Source organism: Callorhinus ursinus, unplaced genomic scaffold, assembly GCF_003265705.2.
Source record: "Callorhinus ursinus isolate GAN/ISIS: 27379988/994484 unplaced genomic scaffold, GSC_fseal_2.0 scaffold1, whole genome shotgun sequence".
In the NCBI taxonomy this organism is placed as follows: Eukaryota; Metazoa; Chordata; class Mammalia; order Carnivora; family Otariidae; genus Callorhinus; species Callorhinus ursinus.
In genome coordinates this window covers 56,535,074-56,553,171 of record NW_027397063.1, presented here as the reverse complement: position 1 = coordinate 56,553,171, position 18,098 = coordinate 56,535,074, and the positions used below count along the sequence as shown (strand labels likewise).

General features: G+C 47.3%; 1 protein-coding gene across 1 annotated transcript in view; it reads left to right on the top strand.

Annotated features, from left to right (window-relative positions):
* The window catches only part of FSTL1 (follistatin like 1), a 52,555-nt gene that overhangs the window by 24,329 nt on the left and 10,128 nt on the right, over window positions 1-18,098 (top strand). The window contains exons 3-6 of the mRNA XM_025874903.2: window positions 9,534-9,638; window positions 11,663-11,792; window positions 12,872-12,904; window positions 14,229-14,359. Coding sequence (XP_025730688.2) covers window positions 9,534-9,638; window positions 11,663-11,792; window positions 12,872-12,904; window positions 14,229-14,359 — 399 coding nt within the window. The remainder of the gene's footprint in view (window positions 1-9,533; window positions 9,639-11,662; window positions 11,793-12,871; window positions 12,905-14,228; window positions 14,360-18,098) is intronic.

Sequence of the window (18,098 nt, the reverse complement as noted above, 5' to 3'; positions counted from 1 at the left end):
AATAAATCCTACATTCCACTCAGAAGTTCAAAGAATGTGAATCGTGTTTGGTTCAGTGCTTGGGGAAGCTTGGGGAGGTGGAGGGCTGGCTTGGGATGGAGTGCTGGGAATGTGTGGGGATGTGTGGGGATGTTGGTCTGATGTGCCTGGCACTATAGGGGACATTTCCAAAACGTTTTCTCGGAGGTCTCCTATAGCTGCCCTAGAGCTCCTCCTTCCTTAGTGGAGGGTACTGGGATTTAGGCGTGTGGGTATTGTTTTGTTTTGTTTTTAACTTTTGATCAACCATTTGCCTTGAACTACATGTGGAAATAATTAGAGCATGGATGCTGAGTAAATGTGAGCCCTGGCAGTCCCAGACATACTTCAGTGACAGGTTCTTGGCAGGAATGAAGAATTGTGAATCTCATGTGAATTTCCTTTAGCCATTCTCTCCCTTTTCTTCTTGCAAGGCAAACACAAATAGAATAAAAATGTCATTAATGGCATTCAAAAGGAGTAGAGGGTTCCAACCAGTCAACCAAGAGTGAAATCAGGCCACTCAATTGGGGTCCCATTACGGCTCCTCTGATTTCCTGTCATGACCCAGGAGGGAATGAAAAAGCATTGCTTATGAAAATTCTTTGACTGCAAAAGCCAACTTTAATTCCACCACCAAAACTCAGCAAAAACCTGAAGCACTCCTAGAAGGCTCTATACATAACCAGTCTTTAGTTTGGGGGTCTAGGTTAACTTCCTTGGGAGATTAAAGTTTTAATACTCAAGAACATCTGAAATGGCAAATGTCTGTGCTTTCTAGTTAAGAGACTCTTAATAGTTTAAGGGACTAGGGCATCATCTACAATTCTTTCCTTTTATAGATGGGGAAACGGAGGCCCAGAGAAGTCGGGCACCTTCCCCTAAGTCACACAGTGTGGAGGCAGAGAGAGATATGTCCAGGGCCTCTCTCCAGGTTCCTGTATCAGTTCTCCTTACATAGGACCTCACCGCCTCTGTCTGGTCTGGCTGTTCAGGTTTCGGCAGAGGTTTAAAAAAAAAATTTTTTTTTTTTTTTTTTTGCTGTTTCATCCCAACATTTGCCAAATCATTTCTCATACAGTGGCATTCATCATCCATTTCTTGGAGCTCTCTAGACATCCTGATTTTGCTCCTAGTTTTCTCAATGTGCCTGCCCTGCTTTCTTGGCTGCTTTGCCCTCAGAGTCCTCATAACAGTCGTGCAGGCTGTTCACTGCTTGAGGAGGTGAAGGGGGCTGAAATCCAACCTGCGCTGCTTGCTGAGCCCTGTAACCTGGTCCGGGTTCACATCTGCCTAGAGGGGAAGGCACCTTTGCTGGCTTGCAGAAAGCCCCCAGGTGGTCTGCTGGCAGCCTCTTCTTCCTGCTCCTTGGCCACCCTCAGCCCTCCATTCCCACCCTTGCGTCCTGAGCTCATTTGTTCCCTTGACCCCGTTTCTCACTGACATGGATCATGTCCAGACGTGCTTCTCTAGTCGTTTATTTTCAACTGTCGGTGAGATGTTGTACTGTCCCCCCAGACTTAAGTCCGTTACTGACTCATCATCGCCGACCCCTCCCCCACTCGGCCTCTGCCCGGTCTCTGACTGTGGAAGACACACTGCCAACCTTCAGGCTCTCAAAGCCAAGGATCTTGGCAGTTCCCTGGATTCTCACCTTCCTCTCTTCTATCTGGTTTGTTGCCAGATCTCATTCTTTAGAATTTTCTCCTGAATTCCCTCCTTTCTCTGTATCCATGCCACTACCATACATGAGACTTTCATCATCCCAGGCACTTTCTACCCAGTTTCCTTTTGCTGCCAGTTCCGCCTCACCCACTTCTTCCCATGTACCACTGCCGAACTGGTCTTGAGACCCTCCTGCTCGAAAACCTACGGTTTTTCCATCCAGATCCTACCATTTTTTAGGGCTCAGCTCACGTCCCCTCTCATCCATGAAGTGCCATCTCCTGGAGCCGGCAGCCCCCTCTACTCAGGATTGCACTGATCTGCGTTTGTGAGTTTCATCGCCCCGATGAGGTTGGAGACTCCCGAGAAGGTAGAGGCCACATCCTGTCCTCCTTTCAGGTTTATTACATGAAACTTGCATCCCACTATTCACAGGCTGTTATCATTCATGATTTTTTTTATAAGCATTTATCAAATATGCTGTCTCGTGGATTTTAATTCCTTGCCCTGGCCTTTACTGAAGAAGACTGTAAGACTATCCATACCCCCTGCATTGCCCTTTAAAGTGGACAAATCATAGGCAGATGGTTGGAGAATGGAAAATGAATACCACGATCAAACCTAACAGACTAATTCAGGGCAAAAAGTGGTTTGACTTAAAAGGTCCACCAAGGAATTCTAAAGAAACTGAAGGGTAAAACTGTACATAGGGGCCTTACCAAAAGCACTTCCTAGGAAGACTGACAGGATATCTTGGAAATTCCAGGGATCACTGTGAGAACTGTAGACAGATCCTGGGGAGCCTGGTAAACCCTGTCAGTCAGTGTGGTTTCACTGATGTGCCTAAGTTGGGGAGACAGCATGGCACTCCACAGGGACACCAAGTGCATCACTGTGACCCGTGCTCTGAAAGCATGAGAGCAGAGGCGCCCTCCTGGGGTGCTGGAGTCAGAGCCTCCTCACTGCCAACAGGGATGAAACCAGACCTCATAGACCCATGTGCAATTTTTCTCAGTCCTGGGTGAAAGGGCCTAACATATTTCCACCTCTGTGTTTACTAAATGCTGCGGTACTTCTACTATGACTAGCCAAGTCCCTCACGGAAAACTGAGCTTAGCCTTACATAAACCAAGCATCTAGTTTGCCATGCTGGGGCTGGGCCACCTCAAGAAAGACCTAAGTATATGGAGTGGGAAGCATTCCAGAGATGGTGAATGTGCAGCTGGGAAAGTGAGGGGACTTCCCTATGAAGGTGGCAGTTTAGATCCTTCAGTCTGACAAGGCAAACACAGAGAATGTGACAGAATCCTTAAGACAATGGTTACGGTAAACAGCCTTGTCCCATTGGAAATTTGGAAGTAGTAATTTCTAGACACACAATACATTATCACGTAATGAGAAGAAAATGTCAGGAACATGTTAATCCCATAAGATAGAAGCTAAACATAGAAATTATATAAAAGGGACTCCTGGGTGCCTCAGTCGATTAAGTGTCTGCCTTCAGCTCAAGTCAGGATCCCAGGGTCCTGGGATCGAGCCCCGCATTGGCTCCCTGCTCAGCGGGGCGTCTGCTTCTCCCTCTGCCCCTCTCCCTACCACTTGTGCTTGTGTACTCTCTCTCCCTGATAAATAAATAATTTTTTTTTAAAAAAGAAATTAATACAAAGGAGAATTAGGTAGTTCTTAAATCCATAATAGATTTTTGATTTTTTTTATCTTAAAACTAATCCCCTTGGGGTGATTCATCCCTTATTTTGATGTCATGAAAGCCAGCCACACATTCCCCCAAACATCCTGAGTGCCACTGTCACTGGTTGCTGACATTGACACTAACTTGAATTCCCCCCACCCCTGCAGTGAAATTTAATGTAAAAAACATTTATTGTGGATTTTCTCAGGCAGGGCACAGTGGTAGGTGTGTCAGAAGCCAAAATGTGCAGGCACTTGGAGTTCACTTGAGATAAGCTATATGTGTATAAAACATTAAAGAGGGCTCTAATAGACTAAAGGCCGCAAAGCCTTCTTGCTTATGAAGAAAATAATAGGGTAGGTGGAGAGTCAGATTTATTGTGAGCTAATTAAGCTTTAGTTTCAGACCTTACTCACAAGGCCAGTTTTGCAGTCATAATCGTGTATTCTTTATCTCAGGAGGGCCCCTCAAATCGTTTAAGCTTCAGGGTCCATTGGACCTGGATGTGGCCCTGGTGCATTCTCCTTGAGGTGAGGGACACATCTAGGGATGCCCACTGACCCTGCAGATGCAGAGGCTCCTGTCACGTGCTTCAGAACAGCTGCTAGAAATCGCCTTCCACCTCTTTCCTTAGCGCAGGTGCGATGCAGCAAGATACTCCTTTTCAGAGCAAAAGAATCGGAGAGAGTGGAACAAGGTCACATGGCGCTCCAACTAGATCTCAAGGTCTGGAAGAGGTTTGGCGCTCTCACGCCTGTGCTACTGGGTTCCAGTCCAGAATGCCGCCTGAGAGCCGCCAGCGTCCCACCCTGGGCCCCACCCAGGCCTCCCCCTGGCTCTCCCCAGTTCTGTGAATTCCTTTGTCCCAAGCTCCAGCGTGCTCAGCGTATCTGAGGGGCCCTGGTGTTCCTGTGAAGTTTCCATGACTAATTCTGGCAAAGCAAGGAGGGCCTTTCTCCTGTCAACAAAGCCACTTGTCACAAAATAGTGCCCAGTGGAGCCAAAATTCCACCTTGGCATAAGTAAGGCTGTTCTGTTTTGTTTTGTTTTGTTCTTTTTTAAAGAAAGTTGGGAAGGAGGAAAAGGATGGAGGGTACAGAGCCGACCCAGTTCACTTTAGTGAAATGATGATATATTAAGCTGACAGTTTTATGGTTTTGCTTATAAGCTCCCTCCCCTGCCAAAGCACACTGTTCTTCCAGAAATTGTTTGACTTTAGAAGACTTTTTTTTTTAAACATTCTAAGTGTAGTTTGTGTTCAGACTTAATGCTGGTCGGCCCGGAGACTCAGACACACCATCACCTCTTCTGGTGGTTTTTCAAATAACTTGCTTTTCACTTTGTTTGCAGAGGATCTTTTTTAATTGCAAAACTAATTTATTTTTTTAGACCTTGGATCCATAGCAACACCTTTTCTAGCTTTGATTTGTAATGAGGCAAAGTAGTTTGTGGAAAGAGGGGTGGAATTAAAGTCTGGAGACCTTAGGCCAGGACCCAGCTCTGCAACTGTGAGTGCTTAGACCAGTCACATGTAGCTCTGAGCCTCAGTTTCTTCTTTATCATTGGATGTTAAGTCTGGAAGTGCCTTAGCAGTAACCCCTGCCTGCTTATCCTATTAAATTAAAAATGATAGTGAAAATTACAGACTAATTGAAATTGCTGTACTAGTATAAAGTATTATTATCATGCAATGGCTAACAGTTGCTCAGGGAGAAAGTTTTTCCCCTAGTAAAAGTTAGCAATGTTCCCAGTCAGTCTTTTACCACGGGGAGTTTGCACTGTGAAGTTTAACCATGAGACCAAAGCCCCAGAGCATGGTTTGCAATGTGTAATGAAAATGACATAGAAGCAGGTCAGAGAGATGGTGCAGAAAGTCAAAGCTGGAAACCCAGTGTTTCTCCACTGGAAGCAAGTATTTTGTTGACTTTTATCAACATATCAGTGTCCACACTTCCAGAACAGGCCCCCCTCCCCAACCCCATTCAGTTAATCACATTTTCACAAGTACCCTTAGACTTAGGGGTTTGTACACCTGTGACCTCCCACTCCTAGAGCAAATTCATATGCCAATGTGGTTATCTATTCATAGATGACATTCTCATATAGCCCTGGGACCTAATTCCTAAAAGCACTGCCTTGCGCTCTGTGGCCTCTCCCCGGGCCAGCCGCCGTAGCTGTCCCCTCTGCCCACAGCTCCCTCCCTTGACTGTTCCCTGTAAGGGAATACTGAGGCCCCGGGCTCAGGTCCTGACCCGGCTCTCCCCCATTATGTGGCCTCTGTATGTCACAGAGCTTTGCTAACTCTCGAATTCCTCCCCATCTGTTAGATGGGACTAAAAATATGGAAACTTGTACAGACGTTGTGAGGACAGAGATAGCTGTGAAGAGCCTCACTCAGTTGTAGGGGCTCGAATTAATATTAGCAATGGACCCCAGGCCCTTGTGATCCCCACTAGATCGTGACCTTCCACCTGGCAGGTTCCCCTGTCTCCAGCCGCTCCCATCCAGGCTGCCCTGCACTTCGGGCCAGAATTTCTGAGGTGGAAGGGACCAGACACAAATTAATATTGCAAAGCACCACATTCTCCATGTCACCTGCTGTCCTGCCTCTTTTCCGCCTCACTCGCCACACCCTCCCCACAAGGCAGCCACTGATCGCCCTGTCCCTGGAGCAGGAACACGTTTATACCATAGGCATCTCCTCTCAAGATGTTCTTCTCCTGCACTCAGCAGAGGGGTAAGACCACCTACCATGCCAGAGAACTTTCTAGGAACCTCAGGGGTGCTCCTGACATCCCATTCCCCAAGAACATAGGGCTTGGAGAGGGGCTTTCCATGGTACAAAGAGGCCACCTCTAGGTAGAAAATGTTCATTGTTGTTTTCCGTGTGAAAGCATGCCTGTGAATGGGAAGAACTCGGGAGGTCGGAGGGCTTCAGGTAGAGCATTCTCTCCCAAGTGGGCAAAAATCCTGCTGCCTGTGGCTGTACGGTGCTCGCCCACCTCCTGCCCCACAGCTCGCAGGCTGGGAGGGTGGAGCTGCGGGAGTCCAGGCGGCATTTCCGCATTGCGGCGTCGGGTTCTGCGAGACAAAGAGAGAGATTGCCACCTATCGACAGATGTGCCACCTGCAAAGAGGGATCCCTGTGTGACTAGCGCGGCCCCCCCTTTCTCTCTGGTCTTAAGCGGGAGAGGAGGCGGGTTGTTAGCCCTTGGTTTTTTCCATTCAGTCAGACCTCCCGCTCTCAGTATTATCATTTCGGGGTAACAGAGGCTGGGTGGGGACGTGACATCCGAGGTGGGAACAGCGCTCAGTGGGGAAATTGAATGAGAGGCAGTAACCACGGCAGCTCTCAGCTGTGAGGCGGGCACGCTGCTGCAGGCAGTATATCTCCTTTACGGGCTCACACACCCCTCGCGGGGATGAGTGGTCCCATTTCACACGTGAGGAAACTGAGGTCTAAAGAAAGTACCTTGCCCATGGCCATGGCAAGTAGGGAGCGGAGGTGGGATGTAGGAATTCAAATCTAGCTCTCCGACACACTTGGAAGCACCTTCTCACATTTGCTAGTTATGCAAATCACATCACTATCATAATCTCCTTAACCTTCAATTTTCTCACTATGAAAGTAAATCAAATATGAAGGAACTGCTTTCCCTTTGGTTGGGTGGGTTCTTAGCTCTGGCATGTTCTAGTTATTTAACCTCTAAGGCTCAGTTCCCTCATCTGTGAAATGGAGAATGTTATGGTGTCTAACTCATGGTGTTATCCTAGGGCTTAAGTGAGATAACGTATAATCCAAATCACCTAGAAGAGTGCCAGGTATTGATAAATGGGAACTTACTCATCTGTTGTCTGAAGGTCCAGGTTGGAATCCTAGCTCCTCTCAGTTTTAGCTTTGGGACCTTTGGGCAAGTCACTTGACCTTTCTGATTTTCAGTTCCCTCTCCGATAAAATGAGGTTAATAATCGACATGTCCTTGCAGGGTTGTTCATACAGTGAGATGAAATCGTATGTGTGAAAACATTTTGTAAATTTGAACTGGACTGCTCAAATATGAGGCCTTATATTTTAAATAAAGAGTATCTGTTTCTTCAAATGATTTTGGAGAACTATTTCTGGAAAAATGACTTGGGTTGAATTCAACCTGGAAGTAAATTCCTCTTTATTATTCACTAAAAACAGTAACAGAAGGTAAAAGGAGCTCTGTGCGTGCCACAGGCTATTCTGCAAGAAGCTCTGCTTGCTTTCAGTTTATGATGCCCTTCCAAATATACCGTTTCATCTTCACAAGGCAGGGCTGGTATTTACCCCTATTTTACAGATGAGGAGACTGAGGTTCAAAGAATTAAAGTGACTAGTTACAGATGCACAGCCAAGTGGTAAAAGGTCTGCCGGTGGAGCTGTGTACTGGTGTCTTTTGAGCGTAGGCCTGTGTCGGGGCATGCCTTTTTATGAATTTATTTGTCTGTATCTCTTGGTTAGAGTGTTGCTTCATGAAGGGGAGAGAAGGTGGTCTTATCTGAGGTATTTTACACTGGTCAGCAATAGCCTTTTCCTCTTCCATTTTAGAACTGCTTTCCTTTCCCAGGCGCAGTGAGGAGGGCCCTGCCCGGAGAATATGCTTGATTTTATCTCCACTCCTGGTTTAGGAAACAACAGCGCTCCAGTCCCCCCAGCATTCTGGGAATTACTTCCTCTTTTCTTCCCTGCTTGCCAGCTTTTTTGAAATCGCCTTAGCAACATCTAAAGAAGAATGGGTTTAGCAACAGCCTATGAACCAATGAAATGTGAGCATGGCCCGAGTTTCTGGACCAATGGGATCCTTGCATGACAGGCAAGATGGCTGAGGAGAGACAATAATAACCTGGAGTTCGCAAAGCAGCCTCCAGGTGGCAGCAGACCGGCTGTATTGGGCACAGCCCTCGGCTCTCAATATCTACTTTGCTTTTTGTTTTCTTTGACCTCTTCTTGGATGTGAAACATTTACCGACTAGGAGAGTTTTAGTATTACGAGCTTTGTGGGTGTGAGTTGTCTGCACGACATGGTAGACATGGTCTGAAGGGTGGAATCTGAGGTTCCCCCCTCTGTCTTTACTGACCCCCCCACAGCTCCTGCCATCTTTGTTGGTTTTGTCAGTTAGTGCTACCCCGGTGGGCGGGGGCGGGGAGGCCTGTGGTGACTGCCTGCTCAGCAGTCAGAGGCTGGAGGAATCACATTCTCCTTTGTTCAACCACCACTGCTGCTGGCCTGCATGACACCTGAGGTGGGGCTGCTTTTTAGCCACCAATTAATGTGAGAGAAGGAATGTGTCACCGACAGATTAGTGCCTACAGCCAGTCTCATTTCAGTGGCATAGACTGGGACCATTCCCTGCCTGCAGGTTCTGCTGAGCACGTCTAAACAAGAATGTCTGACCACAAGTGGTTTGAGGATAATTCTACTGTCTGTCGGGTGGTTTGGCCCTCTTGGTCTTGAAGCTAGGGGCAGATGTGGAGGGGGCTGAATAAGACCATACTGAATAATAGCAAATCCGTGTTCCCGATGGTTTAGCTATCCTTCTTTTGCCTTTCGAAACACCACCCAGTGAGATTTTGGTCCTTCCGACAGCCATGTTTCTCTCACGTGTCTCTGTTTCTGTCTGGCTTACTCTTCTCATCCTTTAGGAGTTCGTTAAGGCATCCTATCTTCAGAAATCCTCCCTTGATTCTCGCCCTCCTTCTCCCTTCCGGCTCCTGGTGGTCCTGTTGCTGCACCTCCGTGTTGCTTTCTAAATCTCTATTTGGGAGCTTCCTCAGAGAGTCGCGGAGCTTCTTGAGGACAGAGTCTGCCTTTATAGCTCTTTACTGTAGTGTTGAAATATCAGGGGTGTTGAGTAACCATTTTTAAAAGAAAGGAAGCACATAAGAAAGAGTCTCTTGCTCTTTAAGAAACGATCTGAGGGACTCCGAGGTAGCCGGGCCTGGGCCGGAGCAGTGCTAGCAAGTCCGGGGCTGGCTCTTGGGGATGGCTTCTAGCTGTTTCAGGAACTTTCAACAACCATGAGCTGCAACTCCAGACCAAGACCTGAGTCTGGAAAGTAACTGCCACAACCATTGGCTTATGCCATGACAGGCTCTTCTCCGTGACGTGGTTTCCTTTATGATTTTGTGTTTTAGGACGAACTCAGGAGCAAATCGAAGATCTGTGCCAATGTGTTTTGTGGAGCCGGCCGGGAATGTGCAGTCACAGAAAAGGGAGAGCCCACCTGCCTCTGCATTGAGGTAAGCCCTGAGATCAGGAGCCAGAGGACAATAGCCAAGGCCAAATGGCTACCTTGCTGGAGCTGCTAGTCAGCAGGGCAGGGCCAACAATTTCATCACCTTTATAAAAAGCATACCGTGTCTATCTGAAGAACAAGGGATTTTCATCCCAGAGTTAAAAACCAAATGTGAATGCAGGGATATTCTTTTTTAAAAAGATGTTTAGTTTTAAGTCAAAATTTTAATAATGCTTTATATAAGTCAAATAATACAGACATTTGTATAAACATAAAATTCATAATCTTCCCCATAACCCTCAAATCCGATTAGTCTGAAATGACCAGTGTTAACAGTTCAATATATATTATTCCACTTGTTTTTCTATGCTCTTATAAACATATAGGGTCCCCCCTATTTTATACAAAAATGGAAATAAATATTTTGTAATAGCATCATGTTTATGTAGTAATTTTCCCATAGGTGGACATTTAGGTTGTTTCCTGAGTTGTTCGCCACTACAAACAATAACATCCTTGTGCAAATATCCTTACATGCTGCAGCCTTTATTTCTATAGGATTGATTCCCACTAGGGCTTGCCAAGTCAAAGGATATGCACGTTTTTAGAAAACTACTAGATGAAATGAAGTTTTTTTAGGAATTTTCGTTTGTTTGTTTTTAATGAGGTTTAAAAAGCAACGTGAGCTTTTGAGAAATACTTTTTTTGTAAGCAGGTTTCTGACAACTTCTCTTCAGACAAACATAAATACCTTCCTCTCCCCTTTCTGTCAAACCAACAGAAGCCTAGAAATATATTTGCCTTTATGCAAATAAATACACCTAATGTAGTCCCCAGGTGAAGGATCTGATCCATTGTCTCAGAAAGGAAGTCCCCCAACTTAGAAACATGAAAACCAGATCCACTGGGAACCCTAGGAGGCTCTCCCCAGAGGTTTAGCTGTCCACTGTGTGATGACATGAGCCTGTACTTAGAGTCAGGAAACCTGCTGTGTAGTCTCACCTTGACCACATATATTTGTGTGATTTCGAGCAAATCAGTTTCCACTGGATGCTGCAAAGACAAGAGACTATGTTTGCCCAGCATGTAGAACTTTTAGTAAGAATTCAATAATAAATATTGGTTAAATGAAGTTTGTCTTCCTAAACATTGGTATTTTCATCTAAAATCGGAGAAGCAGGGCTGCCTTCCAGCTCCAGTGTTCTGTGTTCCTTCTTACCACATCTGGTCTTTCTGGCTTTGGTGCCTTCATTAGGGCTGAGCTGAACTTGCTTCCCCCTTACCATCTTTCAAAAACCGCAGACGTCTAAAGAAACCAAGCTTGCCTGTGACCATGGCCCTTTAAATAGCCAGCATAGAACCGAGTTGCCAAGTGAACTTTAGTCCATTTCCCTGTCCATAACGATTCTCTGCAATACTTCACAAAGACCAGCATCCCCAGCCCTGCCTCACAACAGCCCTTGCGAGATCAGGAGGAAAACAAAATGGCCCCCAAATACTACACAAAGTGAGAGAGCAAACATCCTTCTAGTTAAACCCCAGAAGAACTGAAGCACTGGGTGTGTGTGTGTGTGTGTGTGTGCGCGCACACACACACACACACACCTGCCTGTCATTCTCCACATCCCCCGCTCTCAGCTCTGGCTCTTGTGTCTTAGAATGTTGGTGTTTTAAGGGACCTGAGATCATCCAAAGACATCACATGACTTTCTCCAAAGTGAGCTTTAAAGTACTTGTCTAGAGCGTCCAGATTCCTGACTTCTAATAAAATGCCCTTCCTGCTGATTCGCTAGGGTCAGGGTGGTCTACTCGAGTCTTCACTGAATAAAAGAGATGGCCCTGAACCGGGATCAGCACAGTGGGCCATGCAGGGCTGTAAAATGATGGGGTGCCTCCAAGGCTGCACGGAGTAGAGTCACTGATGCCAGAGCTGAGGCTCCCTCCCAGGATGTAGCCACAAGGTGCATGTGCGCGCGTGCGCGTGCTGGCACCCTGACCACAGAGACCTCCTCCTCGGGTCTGTTTCAGCAATGCAAACCTCACAAGAGGCCTGTGTGCGGCAGCAACGGCAAGACCTACCTCAACCACTGTGAGCTGCATCGAGACGCCTGCCTCACTGGATCCAAAATCCAGGTCGATTATGATGGACACTGCAAAGGTAAGGAGTGCTGTTACCACCATCTCCCAGCTCCAGCCAGAGGAGCCATGGGATGCAGCAGTGTGGCCTGGCTTCCCACACTCCTTTCCACTGGGCCACAGCACCCAAAGCCATGGAGACCACCCAGCTACTTGGAGATGCATGCTCTTGCGCTCATGAGCCTACTGGCTTTGCCCTGAATCCTGGCTTTGCCCAGACCTGTACCCAGGGTTTCCTGCATCAGACTCCCAGGGGAGCTTCCAGTACTGTCTGCAGTGCATAGGGAACCACATCAATAATCAACAATAATAAGGAAATGTTTAAATGAACTCTATGCCTTTTTAAAAAGCAGGTGAATTTCACTTTTTATTTATTTTTAAAGATTTTATTTATTTTAGAGCGAGAGTACGGTAGGGTGGGGGCAAAGGGAGAGGGAGAGAGAGAATCTCAAGCAGACGTCACGCTGAGCACAGAGCTCGACACGGGGCTCGAGCTCATGACCGAGATCATAGCCTGAGACAAAACCAGGAGTCGGATGCTTAACCGACTGAGCCACCCAGGCACCCCGAATTTCACTTTTTAAATTTGGGCACCTCTCAGCCCTGGTCTATATATTTCCCCTATTTTGCACTCAAACCATTGCCAGTAGGGTAAGAGGGAGGGGGTCTTAAGCTCATTGCTAATTAGACACAAGCTCCCTGCCGAGCCACAGTCCCACTCAGCCCCTCCCAGCCTGAACTGCCCTGGTGAAACAAGAAACTGTTTCCACATGTGGGTCTCCACTCCATTTTCCTCTCTGTAATGATTCCATGTGAATTCTCAAAGTCCCAGCCACCCATCCCCACCCCTCAACCTAACAGGAAGAGGTATGAGACCAGGAAGGCTGACTCAGTGGCCCAAAAATGTCAAATAGAGCCGGGAAGAAAAGATCTCCATACTTAGGCCCTGGAAGAAGGAAAGGAGACAGGGACCCAGGACAAAATGATGAAAAGATTGTAAGCGGCCCCCTTAACGTGGGATGACTGTAATCCGAGCAGAATACACAGAAATGTTCTTTTGTCTTCACTTGGCCTTACACATTTTCTCCTTTTGTCTTGCAGAGAAGAAATCCATAAGTCCATCTGCCAGCCCAGGTGAGAGCCTGTTTTTTTCTCCAGGGTGCCTTTTAGGGAAGAGATTCTTTTTGTGAGGGAATTTTGTGTTTCACATTCCTTGCTGAAGCTCACAAGATGTGTGTGTCAGAACTTGTGACCCAGAACTGGTCACTCCTCAACATAGCTCAGAAAAGTGGCAAAACTGCTTTTGTGTGTGTGTGTGTGCTTGACATTTGAAGTGGCTGGTTGAGTCAGAATGTTGGCTGTGTTTTCCGTTTTTGCTGAGTAGTGATTGCATTAAAAGGACAGGAAAGCCACTGAATCCTTCCTTCGATGCTCTGTAAGATAGGCTGATGGCACAGGACTAGCAGAATCAGAAGGCACAACTTTTTTTTGAAAGGAGATAATTGGAAATGCCAGTAGGACTTTTTCCATGGTTTTCCATGGTTTTCCATGAATCAAAATTAAAATTTCATCATTATAGTTACAGAACCTCTAGCATATGCTTTTCCTTAGATCGTTACAATAATCTTGTGAGGTAGACCTTATTGTAATGACCTCATAGATGAGGAAATCGAGGCTCAGAGAAGTTAAGTGAATTTCCCAGCATTAAACAGCTTGGAAGTGGCAGCCCAGATTTCCATTCCCCTGGCTCAGGGCCCTTATCACATCCCACTGTGTGTTGTCTTCTAGGAATCTCCACTTGCCAAAGCTCTTCCTTCGCTGTCCCCCATCTACCCAACTCTCAGTCCCACCTGTTACTGCCAAGTGTCTTGAAACAGCTGTCCAGAGCAGGGTTTCAGCATGGCCCTTTCTTGACCTTGTTTTCTGTGTTTTAGAACAAAGGATAATTCAGACAGTGTAAAATTTTAAGTGGGAGAGTTTTGATAGACCCAGTTGGTAAGAGGAAAAAGCTAGAGAGAGAGAATGTAAAATCTGGTGGCATGAAGGATTATAATGTGCTCCTTCATGCACTTACTATTTCAGCTCATCTGTGAGCCAGGAGAGCTGTTTATTGATTGATAGATTTTTTCCCCCTTAGCTTCCTGAAGTTAATGAAAATGTCCTTTATTTTTCTGCTGATGTTTTTCTCACCTAAGCAACATAGTCTCTCTTTTCAATATTCTCAATTCTTACAAGTTTTTTAGAAACATAAGCTTGAATCCTGGTTTGGTCACTTTCCAGTTGTCTATCCTGGGTTGACTCCTATAAAATGTGTGTGATAATTCTGTGTCCTTGGAGTGCTGTGAAAATTCAATGAGCTGTTGCATGCAGAGCCCCAGGCACTGAACCTCCCATGTAGGGATGCAGGGTGACCTTGGGGTCCTCACCACTCAGCTGATCTCCCTCCCCTTTCCTGCAGTTGTTTGCTATCAGTCCAACCGCGATGAGCTCCGGCGTCGCATTATCCAGTGGCTGGAAGCAGAGATTGTTCCAGATGGCTGGTTCTCTAAAGGCAGCAACTACAGTGAAATCCTAGACAAGTACTTTAAGGTAATCCAGAATTGGGGTCAAAGACTCTTCAGCCACAGACCAAGGGAGACTTCCTCTCCCATTGCCTGATCACATCTTCCCACCATTCCATGAAGCTATGACATTTGCTTTCTGACCAGCTTGACCAGTGGGATTCCAGCAGTAGAGCCTTTGGGATCTAATGCACATGTATATGGCCAGGCTGTATCCCCCTACCCCATACGTATCTCCCTACCCTCTACCTCACAGAGCTGGCTGTTGATACAGTATACCTTCTGATCTCACCCAGACCCAGGCATTTCCCACCCAGCTTGACATTTCTCTGAGTCATTAACTTGATCGTCTCTGGCCTGTGGAGCTCCTTATCATCTGAGAAGAGTCCACGGACTGGCATTCCATGGGTCCAGGATTCTTCATGAACCTAGATATTGCTTGTCCCATCACTTAGTTTAAGAGACAGGTTGTTCCAATTAGGGGCAGGAGAGATGCTGCTTTGATAAAAGTCGGAAATAGTAGTTAGCAATGAGTAGGGCTTGCATGGCATGGAGATTTTTCAGATAGCCTAAGACATTGTTAGAAGAAGCAGTTAAGGACACTCTTCCAGCTGACTGACAAGACACAGACACACACTTATGTACATCACACCCAAAGATAAAAATACCATAAGCAGAAGCATGCACACCACACACACATCCCACATACAGAGATGCACACCCCACACAGAGACACAGCCTCCTCATAGACACACATTCAGATACCCACATTGCCACAGAAGTAAAAAACCCCCTTTACTTACAGACACACATCTCTAGGTAGATGCCCTCAGATGCTCACCCACGGATGGACATGTTCCCACGTGTCTCCAGGGCCTGCTGTCCCAGGCCATAACCAGCCTGGACTCACAAGCAACCCCAGACACATGAGGGATTTCTCGGTGGTTCTGTGGCCATCACATGTGGTCAAAACCAGGCTGGTCTGTGGATTCCTCTTCCTAACTGACTTTATGGACCCCACAGATGGAGAAATACTGGATTGGGTATTTTGGTCATTTAAGACTTTGCTTGTGTTCCTGTCTTTAGCAAGTTGTTTCTCCTGAGGCAGAAAGTATGTCTCTCTGGGTTCCACATGTTTGAGATCACACCTGGCACAGCTCTTCTCAGGCTATCCTCTGTCTCACTCCCCCAGCATTACAGAGCCCTTGGGGCAGAGGGTAGTTCCTCATCTCCAGAGAAACACATGATAGTGCAAAGACAGGAGAGTCACACAAGAGCAGAAAGTAACTTGAAGAAAATGGATTTTCAGAGCAGCACCTGCCAGGTTGTATGCAGTGACTTGGCCATGGCTGCTAAGGCCCAGGAGACCCAGAACACTCTTTCCAAGGGGCCTCTTGGGACCTTGTAATCATTCCTAGTGGCCCCTTGGAGGCACCCTGCCTCAGGCATCAATGGAACCTGCTACTGATTTGATTCCCAAGTACCTGGGCCCCACACCCCTTTCACACCTCTCCACCTGCTCCAGCAGTAACTTCTCCAATTGAGACCCCTTGAGAAAGTAGTTTCCTCTAGGGCATTCTCACTCCTAACCACAAAAGCTTGATCATGACTGACTCATACAACGCTTGCTTTTCCCAGACACTCTGGCAGTGTCCTCTGAGAAAATAGGGGTTTCACTATCTACTTTTTGGTGGTTACTGGAGTCCTGTGTGGTGCAGTCTTCAAAGGGAGGTTCCTTCTCACTAGGCAGATAACTGCCTGTTGGTGAGAGAGGTGGTATCTCACAGAAACTGTTTCTGAACCAGGGACTGCCCTCCAGCCCAACTGGTATTCCTTACATCAAAATTAGTTGAAAAGAAAATCTAACCAGAACTGAGATAAGACCAAAACCAGACTCTCACTTCACCTGGTGATTCATTCATGATTTCTCCAGTGAAAGTGTAATACACCCAGGTAGAGAGAGCCTGTCATGATCACATCATAGACACACGCTGGACTCCTGGTGGCAGACCCCCCTTGGTGGCCAGGGCCACAATCGGAGCCAGATTTCTTACCTCCCTTACTCTGGGATCGTGTCCCGCATCACCACAGCTGCTGTGTGTGAGCGACTGCAGGCCCCCAGGCAGTCCAGAATATTTCTGGGGCAGGTACCAAACCTCTGTTTTCCTGTGGATTCCACATACAGAGCTGGCCTGGGGAGGCCTGGTTGGTCCCTCCTGAGATGAGCGTGCAGACTGCCTGGCTCTCCCCTCAGCTCCAGGCCTGGATTCTGGCCCTACTGAATGTGCAGTGTGGGCACCTAGCGCTGCCTTTTGGGAGCTGCCTGGGCCATAGTCGTAGGTTCCTGGTGGGCCCAGGGGCCGTGTGGCCCTGGGTCTGCAGCCATGGCTGCGTGACTCTCTCATCAGGCTGTGATGGTGTTGGGGTCTGTGAGGGTTGCTTCTGTCTGTCCAGCAGGTGGAACATTTAGATTCAAGAAAGTCCTGCACTGCTAAGAATGACCCCTGGCCAACCTTATTTCATTTCTCTCCATTAGTTAATCAAGCCTTCACACAGTGAAAGGCGGTTTCCTCAGGGTGGAGGTACAGGGACTAGAGAACATCTGAGACCTGTTGCTAGGAATTGGGACAAGAATGATGAAAAGGCCCTAAGCAAGGGCTAGCATAGTTTTATACACAGCCGGCATTGTATATACCATGGAAAGATTTACAACCTTAGAGTAGAACACATGTGACACAGGACAGTCATGGAAAGAGAGTCCCTTCTACCCGGAAGCCTAGACAGACTTTTCCTCCCAAAGCCCTTACACCATCTGGGGAGCCACCTTGAAAGTAACACGGGAATGCTGATTATTTCCCAAGGCAGCAAGACGAGACAGCCTAGGGGAAGAATTTTTCAAAAACATTTTTCCCCCATTGGAACTATTTAGGAGAGCAGCAGTATCAACTTAGAATTTGGTAAGACCTTGACCTCGACACCCTCCTCCTGCAGTGGGGGCCTAGGCATGTTGAATGGTCCCAAAAGGCTATGGTCTAGGTTTAGCATCTTGCCAAAGAGGGGATAATGCCTGAGCTCACTGTACCCTCACCCTGTGCTCATGGGATGTCAGCTGGGTCTTGAGGACAGCCTGTGTTCCGTAAGCCAAGGACCGTGCACACATCTGCAGTGCAGCCCCCAGCTCAGAGCAGAGGGGTGGCGGGGGGGGGCTTTGCACCATCTCTGCCTGCAGGTTATCAATTGGGGGCCTATGCTTGCGACTTCTCACTGATGTGCTTGGTTAGGGTGCCAGTCTGAATGTTAAACATGAGAGCAGGCCAGGGAAATCAAGCAGCAAGAAGTGGTCTTGTGACTACCAGAGTGAGCTCTGAGGGTCACCTGCATTGTTGTTCTGAAGCAGCTTGTTAGAAATATACACATATACCTGGGCTCTGCCACAGATTCTGATTCAGAATGTTGTTACATGTCCAGTGAGGTTTGAGAACAGGGTCTGGTGGCTGGCCTGCACCCAGATGTTATGTGGAGAATGTCTGCAGGACAGTGTCAGGGATGAGGCTGCAGAGCGCCCACAGGGACCCCAGCTGCTTGCGTAAACACAGGCCTGTATCCCAGCTGCCCTTCTGAGCAAGGTCTGGGTTTGAAAGGCCCTTGGCGGCCTCTGCCCACACACTTGCCCTCTCTCATCTTGGGGTGCAGGTGCCTTCTCACATCTTTAAGCCTGTGTTGCTGTAGCTCTGAGGCCGGGGCAGGGTTGGAATGAGCAAGATGAA